The sequence below is a fragment of the Aricia agestis genome, chromosome 11 (genome assembly GCF_905147365.1).
Source record: "Aricia agestis chromosome 11, ilAriAges1.1, whole genome shotgun sequence".
NCBI classification, from domain to species: domain Eukaryota; kingdom Metazoa; phylum Arthropoda; class Insecta; order Lepidoptera; family Lycaenidae; genus Aricia; species Aricia agestis.
Genome location: NC_056416.1, coordinates 4,252,647 through 4,267,024, shown reverse-complemented (window position 1 = coordinate 4,267,024; position 14,378 = coordinate 4,252,647). Strand labels below are relative to the sequence as shown.

General features: G+C 35.5%; 1 protein-coding gene across 1 annotated transcript in view; it reads right to left on the bottom strand.

Annotated features, from left to right (window-relative positions):
* LOC121731728 (laccase-1-like) overlaps window positions 1–14,378 on the bottom strand; it is a 54,597-nt gene that overhangs the window by 3,440 nt on the left and 36,779 nt on the right. Inside the window, exon 5 of the mRNA XM_042121317.1 lies at window positions 8,067–8,486. Within this exon, the coding sequence (XP_041977251.1) occupies window positions 8,116–8,486 (371 nt within the window). The 3' untranslated portion in view covers window positions 8,067–8,115. The remainder of the gene's footprint in view (window positions 1–8,066; window positions 8,487–14,378) is intronic.

Here is a 14,378-nt window from a genome sequence, read left to right as displayed (position 1 = left end):
AGCCTATGGTTCTATCTTTTATAGTTAAGGCAGCGTACGCAAAATAAGTAACTTTTCTGGTCTTAACTGGTCGATTTTTTACACCTTTTCTGCGAAAAACCCAAATATCTTACGGAAACCTATTTTTTCCTAAATAACATTTAGCTTATGTTACTACTTAAAATTCTTTCACCATTCGAAAGCTAAATTATCTATTTACCTTTCGAATGGTGAAAGAATTTTAAAAATCGGTCCAGTAGTTTTTGAGCCTATTCATTACAATTATACAAACAAAGTTTTCCTCTTTATAATATTAGTGTAGATGATTATCAACATCATCAGCCTATCGCCGTCCACTGTCCAAAGCCTCCAACAAGACCTTTAGTTAGACAGATGTAGACAATGTCTAAGAGGTAGCTGATCCATCCGCTGCAAACCACCTTCTTTAAATCGTCGCTCCATCGAGCTGCTGGGTGTCGTCGCTACGCTTATCATATTAGGTTAAAATGAGTTTATTTTATTGTAAAAACTCTTGTACAACGATAATCTTTACGATAAAAAAAATATATTCGTAATCTCGAAAACTATTAATTCAGAAAATTAATGTGATAAAGGTTCTTGTAAATTGTTAAATACGTGTAATTACAGGAAAACAAGCTTACATAGAGGTAAAACAGAGTAATGACATAAAAACCTGTTTTCGATTAATGTTTTTAAAAAATTACCTTTGAATTGTTTCTTTTACGTTGCCGCGTTGTGATAATAAACAGCTGCTACAATATTTTTGTAGAAAGAGGAGAAACACGCAAAATGACAATTGCCGAATCGATCTCATCAAGTTTTCCGTCCCACTGACACAAATGCTAGAGGGGTCAGGTGACCGGTAAAGGTCACTCATAAATACTGTCCTCTAAAGGTCAAACTAATGTCTTGTTTCTCTACTTAGCTATAGTGCTCTTTGTTACACAAAACTTTGACGCGTGACAAATATCATAATTATGGAATGAATAATGATACAAACACAAAATATTTAATATGTAAAGCGACCCGGTTAGGCCGCGTTCAGACGTGCGCGTGTTCTGCGCGTGTTCTACTATAGCGTATGGAAAAACACGCGCGCTGGCCGCTGCCTGCGCGCTGGTTCTGCGCGGGCTCAGCGCGTGCCGCGCGCGTGTTTTCCCATACGCTATAGTAGAACACGCGCAGAACACGCGCTCGTCTGAACGAGGCCTTAGGATAAAACGCCTGTAACACGTCAACTTGCAAAGTTTAAAACTTTTTAGCTCAAAGCACGTCTTGCGGCACAGCGAAATGTAATATGGAATATTTTGGTCGAAAATTGTCCCGAATTTTGTGGGTTCAGTCAATACAAAGCTTGGGCCCAATTTCACCAACGTCTGTTAGTGTTAACAGCTTGTTAAAATGTCATGTCTTCTCTTTCATTCATATGAAAAACGAAAGAAGTAACGTGATACTAATCCGAGCGTTAACTTTAACAGTCGTTGGTGAAATTGAGCCTTAGACTGTTGTTACAAAACGATGTAACCCGGGTTGCATTGTTTTGTCGTAACAGGGCCGATAGATAAGTTGATTCATTGACAGATGGCGGACCTTCGTAATTTGGTTGTATAATGTGTACTAAAACAGATTTTATCTTAGGTAATATCTCAGGACACAATTATATTTTTTTTTACCGTTTTGCTTTTTTATTTGCCGTTTTCGAGCCACAACGTGAAATTCGCGATGTGGACTTTTTACTGTGACCACAACGCGTTTTCAGCTATCTTTCCGCTCACTGAGCGTTTTCGATCTTCGAGCATATTGCGTAACATAATATACTTAAAATATTAATACAGTGTGTAACAAAAATAAGTGATAATACTTTAAGGTGTGTACGTGTTCCTTGTAGAGAGTTCACTGTGAGAGTAGCAGCGCTGAAAGACCAACATTTTTTTTTTTCACTTTTGTATGGGGAAACTCGTGACGCTCGGCCCCTTGCCCATACAAAAGTGAAAAAATTTTTTCGTCTTTCAGCGCTGCTACTTTCACAGTGAACTCTCTACAAGGAACACGTACACACCCTAAAGTATTATCACTTATTTTTGTTACACACTGTATATTACCATTTACCGCATAAAAAAATTACATATTATCTAAAAAGTATTCTACAAACAAAACGTGCTTAAAAAGCTTGACTTTAAATGACAGGCGTGTGTTTTCTGTTCGAGAGAATAATTTCCAATGCAATTTCTAACAGTAGCTAGCTTTAGAAAAGGCTCTATCAACTCTAGTAGCTTGAAAAAGCATATTTTCTAGTTGTTTTACGTAGGCTGTTAGATAATGCCCTGTGAAAAGTTTTTTGTACTTTTACTCATTTAATTTTTTTTTTTTTACTTTCAAATTATATTTAAGTACTTAACTAACATTTTGTTGTAATGATATTATGTATAAGTGAACGAAAAAATATTTTAAGTTATTAAAGTTAAAATATTTCTTCGTATATAAAATAATCTTATCTTATATCTTTAACGAGCAATTCTTATTTTTAATTGGAATCTCGGAATCGGCTCCAACGATTTTCATGAAATTTAGTTTATAGAGGGTTTCGGGGGCGATAAACACCTAGTTTATAATTACACGAAACAGCTGTCCTTAACATGTACCTATTATAATATTTTATTTTGTAGACATTTTATATATTAATATGTTGAAGCTAATAATCCAGACATATTATTACCCAGTCTTTTGGACTAGAGATTGTAAGAGTTATGTTTTTACTAAGGTTATTTATTATTCTTCCCTCTAGCAAAAAATTTACGAAACTAGGATACTCCCAGTTCCAAGTCTCAAGCCTATGATAAACTGCATTTATATAGTTCTGTGAAAACTGCAGGGAACAATTTATGCGAATCTAGCTCGCTATGTATAACTCTCTTGAGGCCAATAGTCAGAATACTTCATGTAATGTAAATTCTCCTTATTATGATTCACCCCTTTTGATCCCAAACTGATTACACCATAGTGGATTCATTGGAACCAAGAAACGTTTGACAAATGCATGGATTCTTAACGTTCTCAGTTCTCTTGCACTATCGTTATAATTTAGAAGTGAAGTTACTTCTACAATAATTTTTTGGCATACAAACTCAGTTCTGGGCCTCTATCATGAGCTCTTAAATCCATTCACTTTACGTCCTTATACAGTAAGTATAAGGACGTAAAGTGAATCGATTTAAGAGCTCATGATAGAGGCCCTGTTTTTAAATACAAGATGATGTCCGTAACTTCTTTGCTCAAATGCAAAGGATAGACAGACAAATAAACACACGTTTACCATTGTTAGTATGGATACTATTATCGTTTAATTATTATAGTAACAATATAATTTAAAATAAACAACAATATGCAAAGGAACGACTTATATTAGAAATAATTTGATTTTGCTATACATAATATTTTTGTGATAATAATTTTGTCAATTAAATTTTATAATTGCAAATACAAACAATAATTGTACTTTCAACATTAATAATTAAATATGCTATTAAATTGATGTATACTTAATGTGATATTTATGGAATGTAGTAAATGAATTTTTCATCATCATTGCAAATTTTAAAATATAATGTAATTTAATTTAGTATTTGGAGCAAATAAAAGGCTTTTTATTTATTTTTTTTTTATATTTTACTATGCTAACGCACGGTGAAGCGTCCACCTGCATTCAATATTAGCAATGCGTTACACAAAGACCATTCTTATTTCCATTCTCCTCATAAAAAGTGTTAACAACATGGCCCTGCACGCTTTCACTTCTATTGCACGTAATTTTACGTTTTGTCAGTCATTTTATATCAGCTATTCTCAACCTGCGGCCCGCCTGAACTTGGTCAGTGGCCCGCATGACTTTGAACCATTTTGAATTTCAGACCCACCGGCAAAATAGTGCAAAGTCTCGTGAAAGTCGTGAAATTTATTCGTATTCTACTTTTGAATCGCTAATTATAAAGAACATTATACAAAAAATTTACTGCTGTGATCGGCCAAGAACAAAACGTGGTTGAGATCTGTATAAAAAATGGTTGAGTACCACTGCTTTAAATATAATAAACCTACAATAAAAAGTTAATTTAACGTCGCTATTCACTTACCTTTAAGTCCGGCTTACCTTCAATTATATATTTTGAGAGCCTACGTAATTACATTCTCAAAATAAATCATTTTATTTTTCTATAACATACGTAATGCTTAAACGTTAAAAATTATTACTTACATTTATTTCTCACATTGGTTTTGGTATCGGTAGACAGTTTCATAGAAACCCAGCCAGTGTTTGACTTTGGAGTGCTCAGAAGTGTGCGCAGTACTCAGGGAATCTCCGTTCTTTTAGGCCGGTATAAATAGTCAGTACTCAAGATGCATCTCGGTCTCAAGACACGGTTCAGACTCTGTGATTGGTTGGCTGTCAAAATTTGGACATATAGAATCATAATCATAGAGCCGAACCGCGAATTGAGACCGAGATGCATCTTGAGTACTGACTATTTATACCGGGCTTAGTCTCATAACTCATTACCCAGTCAGACGACAGCCTGTATAGTACCAACTAGGGGACCGCGGGAAACGGGAATCAGCGAAATTAAAACGGTAATGGTGTGAAGAGGTAACAGATAGACAGACAAATTTCGCATTTATAATATTAGTATGGATAGTATGGATATAAATACTAGTAAGCATATTATAAGATAGAAATACCAACTTACCTGTTCACAAAGGGCAAGAGACCAGTAAAATTATTTGGCATAAAGTGAAGACCAGCTGTAACCGTAAATATTTACGGTTACAGCTGTAAGCACAAATATGTCGTAAATATTTGTGCTTACAGTGACCATATGGTCACCCCTATAAATTCGTTATGTCCGTCCGTATGTCACAAACTACGGTCTGTTGTGTGCGGCTAATTTTATGTTGAGTTCCTTAATTTCTACGTACAAAGGTATATTGTGAATTGTGATACTAGATGTAAGATGACGCCCAACGATGTTGTTCGTTGTGCCATAATTTGTTTTTTCGAGCAGGTTCCCTAACATTTTACAGGATAAAAGTATCTTCATATGTTCTTTCCCGGGACACCTATCTCCATAAAGTAGGTTCAGTATCCATATCCAGCAAAATCGGTTCAGCGGTTTGGGTGTGAAGAGGTAACAGACAAACAGACATACAGATACACTTTTGCATTAATTATAAATAGTGGTAGTAGTGTATGGGTTATTAATACTACTTCATAGCGAAAGTAAACCAAAATAATTGTAAACAGGTATATTATACATCTAGATAAAATGGTTCAACAAATATTACCGTCAGAAATTGTGCAAAAGCTATATTTTAGCCTGAAATTCCCTCAGGAGTAGCCAACCGCAGGCTTTGCTCCTCGTTACCTTTAAATATATTTTAAAATTTTGTAGGCTTTATTTTTACACCTCCAGAGTTTTTGTCGCATTTTGTCGCGTCTGTCTCGACAGGCGACAATTATTTTAATACGGTCAATGGGTTCAGCAATTAAACAAAAAAATACTTTAATATTTACATTTTATTACTTGATATACCTACAAAAACTATTTTCAATGGAGTTTTTTTGTCGCCAGTAATTTTGGAATTTTATACCATCGAGGAAATTGATTCCTAGGCAGTTGACATGTCAATTCACTATTATTATCTGTCGGCTGGGTTTGACGTCGCAACCTAACTACACGTAGGTCCCCCATCTGCCTAGGAACTCCTAACTAACTTCTCTGATAGAACATGTTACATGCATTTCATTGTCCCGTAGCAAGATGACTTTTCTTATTCGTAACTTAACGATATTTTATATTAATTTATACAATACTATACAAGGTGTAACATAACAAAGTGATAATAATTCTTTAGGCCTTAGGGTATGTATATCTATGTTAGTAGTTAACTGTGAAAATAGCTGAAAGATATTTTTTTTTATTTATATAATATTACATATTATATGGGCACTGGGCAAGCGCCCAGCGCGGCGTCATGAACTTTCTCATACAAAAGTAAAAAAAAATCTCTTTCAAAGCTACAACTTTTACCGCGAAGTCTAGACAAGGGACACATACACACCCTCATGCTACGGCCTACGTTTCTACGCTTGCCGAGGCTTGGCAAGCGTCCACAAGCACAAGGTAAAGAGAGTATTTGGCTTGGCTTGCGTGAGCTTGCGAACGCTTGTATCCGATCCGGAGTAGTGTCGGTTTTTGGCCACAGATCAAAGGCGCTTGCGACAAGCGCTTGCGACGCGTTCACACGTTGGCGTACGCTTAGTACACGTTCTGACTCAAAAATAAGTAGCTGGTCAAACGAAGAGAGTTTATCGTTTTTGGAATATTTGCAAACCGAAAAATGTATCTGGAACCTCAAAGATGTTAATAGCCGAGACAAGTTCGGTGTCCGCCATGCTTGGATGAATACACTGACGCATTCACAAGCGTGTAAACGACTTCTAAATACCAAGCGAGATTTGTGGACGCCTGTGCCTTGTAGACGCTTGCCAAGCCTCGGCAAGCGTAGAAACGTAGCAAAAAGTATAATATATTGTTTTATAAAGTCTTATATTACATTATTGTCTCTAGCCTTAGACCCTATAGCTTAAAGGTAAGCACATACAAATCTAACAACTGAACTTTCTCTGTTCCACAACCATTCGTTACCCTGTTACCCAGCTGGTATTTAAGATAGAACACCCAATTATTGACACTTTTAGAGTTTATACCACAGAAAGTCCCATTATTATTGGCATTCATAGTATTTTTAAACACTCAAAGGTGCAATTGACATCCATAATATTTTTAAATAGTAGGGTAACTGAAAACAATAGGTTAAACTTTTGGAACTGGCACCGACTTCAAAATGATGAAGATTGAGTACAGAAATAGTTGATTTTTAGCCGAATTCGAAAAAAGGCACTACTAGATAGGAAAAATTATTTAATGCTTTTTAGTTCATAAAATATAAAATATGGATGTCACTATTGTTTTTACCTTGGAAGTCGGTTTTAATTTTTTGTTAAAAATAATAATTTGAGCAAAGGATCAAGGATACTTAGTCAAATTATATTCATTAGAAACCCATAACAGCGGGGCTAAAATGGTCACATTGAGCAATTATACCTCTCAATAAATTTTAAAATTATTGTCAAAACTGACAAACTGATGAATGTCAAATTGGTACGAATTACTAGATATAAATTGCAAGCAGAGTGATCATTTTGCGATTTTAAAAAAATTAATCATATTATGATTCTCCAAAGCGACCATTTAAGCCCCGCTGAGCTGTCAAAACTATCGAACACAATTTGACAGAGTATCGAGCTTTGATCGAGCTTTATATTTAGGTAAAAAAAAGATACATACAGCCGAACGTATTACCTCCTCCTTTTTGGAAGTCGGTCAAAAAATGAACAAGCTATTTTCCTAAACATAAAACTAACTATTACTTATCAGTTATCACAATTTATTTACAGAGTTACATAACATCTATTGCTACTTGTGAAGTTCTTGAATATCAATAATAGTCATAGAATAATTATAACTAAGTACTTACTTATTTCTTCTTAAAATATAAACATTTATTTAAAGAAGAAATAAGTTATTTATAACACAGCACGTCTTAGCCGTATTTCTAGCTATTGAAAGTAACTTTACATTTTAAACAGATTTATATACTCACTTTATTCAAATCAAATTTAATTTTAAATAACTTTATTACCATTCTGAAGGCGAGGTACCTAACTTGCAAAATACATTAAAAACTTCTACACTCTTTCAAATTTCAATTCATTTTAATCCTAATTTAAACTAAGTTCAGTATATAATGCTACCGATTCAGATATCACATAATATTAACCGCGTAAAAAATATACAACACATTAATAATTTGGTAGGGTTTAAAATATTTAGTTTACATTAGAATTTAAGAGAATTGAAACATAAGTTATCATCTAATTATAACCAGATTGTAATATTCCTAAGTGGTTAATTGCAAGTAAAACAATTTTACGATCACAATTTGACGACGATTCCTAAATAAAAACAAACAACAGAATAAATATTGAGCAGTATCAGTCTAAATGAGGAAGTATTCCGGGCCGACGTAGGACCCACACTTCGGGAAGTCAGGGGGGGCTCGCACGAAGTCCCGCTCCTCCCCCACCTTGAACACGAAGTCTAATCCCCTCGTCCAGTGAGAGGATCTCTCGTCCCTCATTATCCAGTAGCCGGGATTATCCGCCTTAAATCGTAGGGAAACTACACCGAATTTGGGAATAACTATGGTGTCTTTGCGCACCGGGTCAGCCGTATTTTTGCTTGGGAATAACTTGTTTTCCGCGTTCAGTTTTGTGATTTCTTCTTTGGTTAGGCTTCTGTTGAATTGAGTTATGGCGACTACGTAGAAGCTGTATCCGTGTAGGTGAAAGATGTGGTCCGATTCGCCGCCTGTAACAAAATAGAGAGTTATTTTTGCGGTCAACGAGTGATTAAGATCGAAAGATAATCTTATGTTGACAACCTATCACACATTTCATACATAAGTTCATACATAAATTTCATATGGGACAAAAAATAATAGGTAAATTTATAATATACCAATAGTATAAAACCTACAACTTAGTATTGTTTTAAACTCATGTTTTTAAAATTAAGTTATTGAATTAAGCGTCGAACTCAAAATAATATAATATGTATTGTCTCTTATAAAGTTATAACCTAATTCTCTACCCCTCTAATGCACACGTTTTAGCGGGGCTAAAATGGTCGCTTTGGAGAATCATATTATGATTCATTTTTTTTTAATCGCAAAATGCAAGTCTGCTTGCAATCCATGTCTAATAATTTGTATACTAATTTGACAGTTTTGACTATTCATTTGCTGAATTGATTGAGAGGAATTGCTAAATGTGACCATTTTAGCCCCGCAGTTCATAATATTGTACCTCCCATGATAAGGAACGTCAAAAACCGTAACAGTAAATATTACTATAACCAGTGCAGTCAGATTAATAGAGTGATAAATCATGACAATAATCAGATCTTCCGATAGAAAGATAACGTGTACGTAGCTTCGGGCGATGGTACAAAATGAGAACAGATCTGACAGCAGCCTGAGGCATACCACATACAACTAGACAAGGTGTATGTACATTGTACATTGTACAACAATTATTGTAGACAAGCGAATAATAGTACAGAATAGATAATAGTACAATAATAGCTCTATTATTACAGTGTGTTTTTGTTTCTTTCTTAAATGCTTTGTTGCGTACCAATTTGGCGAGGTGTTGCCCAATTCAAAGTTTAAAATTACTAAAGACAAATAACTAGTGTAAAAAAAGTCAAAATTACCTCTTTGTTCAAACACGCGAGCAAAACGCGCGCTCTATATTAAAATAGCCTAAAACGCTTGAGGCACAAAAAAACGCGCGTGCAACTAATTCTATAATTTAATCCACATTAAAGAGGTAAATGTTGTTCGTCTTATCAAAATGAAGTTACTCACGAAAAATTAGCTTGATAGTAATGAAGTCAAAAAATGTTGGGAACCTGTACTATACAGTTATATTGATTTCATCAGCATGTACAGTCGTGAACAATAGCACAAACGAAGTTTTGACCTTTAGTTTCTCTCCGCGTGGGTCAAACTTACGTAAACAAAAGCTTAACGATCGTATATGGCCATACCCGAATACCAAGGGGGCGTCCACAAATTACGTGAGGTGTTTAAGGCGGGGAGGGGGTCGAGTCAAATCTCATCTCATCTTACGTTGGAGAGAGGAGGGGTCTCGGCAAATGTCACGTACCTAAATTTTTTTTCTCATTGTTACAAAAAAAAAATTTTGGTCAATTTCATAAAGATTGTACGTATGCTTAAAATTTAATCGTAAGCGTAATCGTAATACGATTAAGATCATTCACTAATTCGTTCAAAAGAAAATAATTTCATTCATACTTTGACGTTATACATCTACTGACTGTCAAACAATCCAACGAGTTTACGTAAAAACCCAAATTTTGAAAATTCTTACGTGAGATTGGAGTGTAGTACTGTAGGGGATGGGGTTGAATAAAATCTCACGAAATCTCACCAGGGGGCGAGGGAGGGTCAGAAAATTAAAAAAAAACTCCTCACGTAACTTGTGGACGGCCAAGGCCCAAGAGATTATCAGAAATATCATCATGGCTTGTGATTTCCAATGTCGATAAAATTTCATCGATTCGATATTTTACTTTCAATTATGGAGTGCTTATCTCTATTATCTTTTAATTAAAATCGAGTCATAGAAATACTTAAACCTTTTTCTAGTGTAGGGTAATTTTTTAGATAATTTCGCATAATAGTGCGGGAGCCCAAGAACATTTTTTTTTATTACTATCAAACTAATTTTTTGTGAGCAGCTTCATTTTGATAAGACAAACAACATTTTTATTTGCGAAAAATCTCAAAGTGGTAGCTAACGGAAATAGAAAGGATTTCATACTTTGAAGTCTTCCAGGTTTTTTTTTTATATCAGTAGTTGGTACTATCCGAGAAGTTGATTCTTAGGCAGATGGGGGACCTAGGTAACTTGGTCACATTACGTCAAACCCAGCCAGATCACAACACTGAATTGACATGACCCGACCAAATGACGTTGGTCTGTCAATTGCGTAAGAATCAATTTCCTCGATGGTACTACGCCAGTACCACCATGAGCAGTACATAAATAGAGCTACTCTCCCTAATTGAACCGAGGTATTTCAAAGGCTTCATCAAGGAAATTAATTAGTGTTTAGCGTCAAAATTACCTTCAAAGTTATCGAGCTGTTTAGAGAGGATGTTTGTTCGCCAAACATCGGATCAGCGCAAGAAATATTTGCCACGGGAGTTTCTAGGAAATTCACCAAAGCCTGCTCTGTGAATCTAGACGAAGGCGAATTTCCTAATAACATTATTGCCGCACTTAGTTACCAATTTTTTTTAATCAAAAATTTTAACAAAGTATTGCACTGCCATTGGCTTTTAATGTATGCAAAGTTTCGAATTAGACTACTGGAGATTAAAATGGAGGTAAAAATCGTGTTCAAATATTTAGTTACATAGTTACATACAGATTACAGCCCAAGGTAATAAAAGCATGTTAATAAAAAGTTTGACAGATAATAATGTATGGAGCTCTGAGGGCGATAGTTAGGGTCTATTTCACCACTTCCTGATAAGTGCCGGATAGGCTATCCACAACTTATCTGACAGATACTCCATACTCTATCTGTCAGATAAGTTGTGGATAGCCTATCCGGCACTCATCAGGCAGTGGTGAAACAGGCCCTTAGTGTAAAAAATTAGAAAATAAGTACACAGATTAAATAACCAATCATGTTCATGATTTAAATTAATTTTATGTGTAGTGTGTGATATTAAGGAAATTTATAAGTAGGCAGGTGACGGACCTACGTGGGAGACACGTGAGATATACGTGGGAGAGCCATGCTTCGGCATGAATGGGCCGGCTCGACCGGAGAAATACCACGTTCTCACAGAAAACCGGCGTGAAACGGCGCTTGCGCTGTGTTTCGCCGAGTGAGTGAGTTTACCGCAGGCCCAATTCCCTTCCCTATTCTCTCCTATATCCTTCCCTTCCCATCCCTACCCTCCCCTATTACCCTATTCCCTCTTAAAAGGCCGGCAACGCACCTGCAGCTCTTCTGATGCTGCGAGTGTCCGTGGGCGACAGAAGTTGCTTTCCATCAGGTGACCCGTTTGCTCGTTTGCCCCCTTATTTCATTTAAAAAAAAACCTACGTTATTTGGTCGGGCTATGAATCGTGTTCGGACACCGGCTAGGCTTGACATAGCCCGACGAAATTACCATAGGTCCGCAATCTGAATAAGAATTAATTTCAATTTCATAGACAAACGTACATACGTATAAAACTTACTATACGTATAAATTAGTTTAAAACATTAACGTAGTTAGGTAAACTTTTAATCGAGATATAAACATGATATCAGCTATGCGATGAACGGGCTTCTACCTTCGGTGACCAGACTATACGCATTGAGGCCTATTAGGTATCGTTACTTGTACAGTTTTTGCACCATGTCTCAGATGACAGAGCTCTTTCTCGGCGCTAACCACTTAATAACATTCTTATAACTTTCACATCGATATTACCTTGACATTACGATGCCATCAGTCGGATTATAATATTTATCAACGCTATAAATTATAATACTCCCCACACCGGTTTCGGTGACGGTGGCCGGTTTCTTTGAAACGCCAGTTACACAAAAGTAACTTTGTAGTGCGCAAGTGTGTGCGCAGTACACAAGATCACTCTCTATTCCTTTTACTCTCATAACCCAGTGGGACGGATGACCGACACGACTGGTGAGAGATCAGGCGCAGGACCGACTTTTTAGATATCATAGTAAGATAAGAATTAAGAATCTTACTGGCTGCTGAACCGAAGTATGTTTTTCTTATGTATGGATTTGGATTTAACCGATCTTCAAAGGGAGTGCATTGACAATACGTTCAAGCAACTAATCGGCTGATCTACACTCTAAAAATGACCGTTTGGACAAATGCAGTATTTAATTTTATAAGGAAGTTTTCTAAATATGAATGGACACCATAACAATATAATTTATAGTGAAAGCTTATAGACGTAAGTACTACGCATACTTTAATAATAAAACAAAACCTAGAATTGAATACTCATTAAATTCTGTTGTATTCATTTAAACTGAATTTCAAATTAAATAATACAACATAACAATAACAATGATGTAAACACAACAAGAATACCTCCTTTATAGGAAGTGAAATAGTATGTAAATCGCAAGAGGGTTTGCGTAGAGAATATTCCGGAATATATAAATACAGGATCGGGAAGCGATAAATTATGTCCCGGGATATTATACGATTATAAAATCAAATGGAAATATACGGCTCGGTTATGGTTATTATGAGCTCAGCCACGGCATTTTAAAACATTAGCTTTCACAATTTAATTATTGGTTTTGCTTGCTAGTATGGATTGAAGCAAGCATTCGGAACCTCAAACTATCAATTAGTATAATATCTATGGATAATATAATATCTATGGACGCTTCACACCACGTCAGTCTGGCCCCGTGCTAAGTACCTGAAGGACTTGTGTTACAGGTACCAGACAACGGAAATATATTTAATACTTTTATACTATAAGTACATATATTTAAGATTTTTATTATATCATACACATATTTAATACACATCCAGACGCGAGAACATTGAAAACTTTTTGTTCTGCCACACACTCAACCAATTGAGCCACAGACGTCATCAAATTATAAAATACTAGATGTTGTCCATACCTATTACTTAATGTTATAAATGCGAAAGTGTGTCTGTCTGTCTGTTTGTCTGTTACCTCTTTACGCCCAAGCCGCTGAATATATTTTTGGTGCAACTTTGAGTCACGCAGGAAAGGGCATAGAATACTTTTCATCACGGAAAAATGTACGGTTCCTGCGCGATAAACGAGTTTTGGATGTACGGAGTTGTGGGTATTATAATATAGTCGTCAATATAAATACAATATGTCATAAATGTAAACTTTCCTACGAAACTATAATATGAGACCTGTTAAACGGTTTTAGCGAGATAGCTTACACACTTTCGCATAATATACACAAGATATAAGATACACAAGTAATTAAATTAGTAAAAGAAAAAACAGGGGACAATTTTGGCCTTTTCGTAATTAAATTTTAAATGCCAGACGTCTGGACTGTCCCAAAGAAGTAACTTAATGACTTCGTAATAATTGCACATAAATGTCGCAGCTGAAATTTTTTGCTATGGACCTACTTATGGAAAATATCACATAGGATTCATTAAAGAAGTGAAGCTTTTTAAATACATATTGATTAATGAAAAATATTATCAAGTTTACTTGTAGTTTTTAGGTCAATTCAAGTAAAGGCTCCATATGGGCAGACCGATCGACTCGATCAAACTGATCGCAGGCCGTTTTGACCGAAATTGGCAGCTCTGACCGGAAAAGTGACAGCGCTGAAATAGCAAATAATTTTTTGTGATTTACTTGGGCAAGCGTACACGTCATGATTTTTTTCATACAAAAGTAAAAAAGTTAGTCTTTCAGCACTGCTACTTTCACAGTTAACTCTATATAAGGGACACATAAATATACACACCCTAAAGTATTATCACTTAGTTTTGATACACCCTGTACATATAGAAGTTAAATAATAAAACCGTGTAAAACCCGAGGCCTAGAAAGTGGAGAATTTACGCTACAAGCATAGCTTCAACTTAACCTTCCACTTATACCAATCTCTATTAAT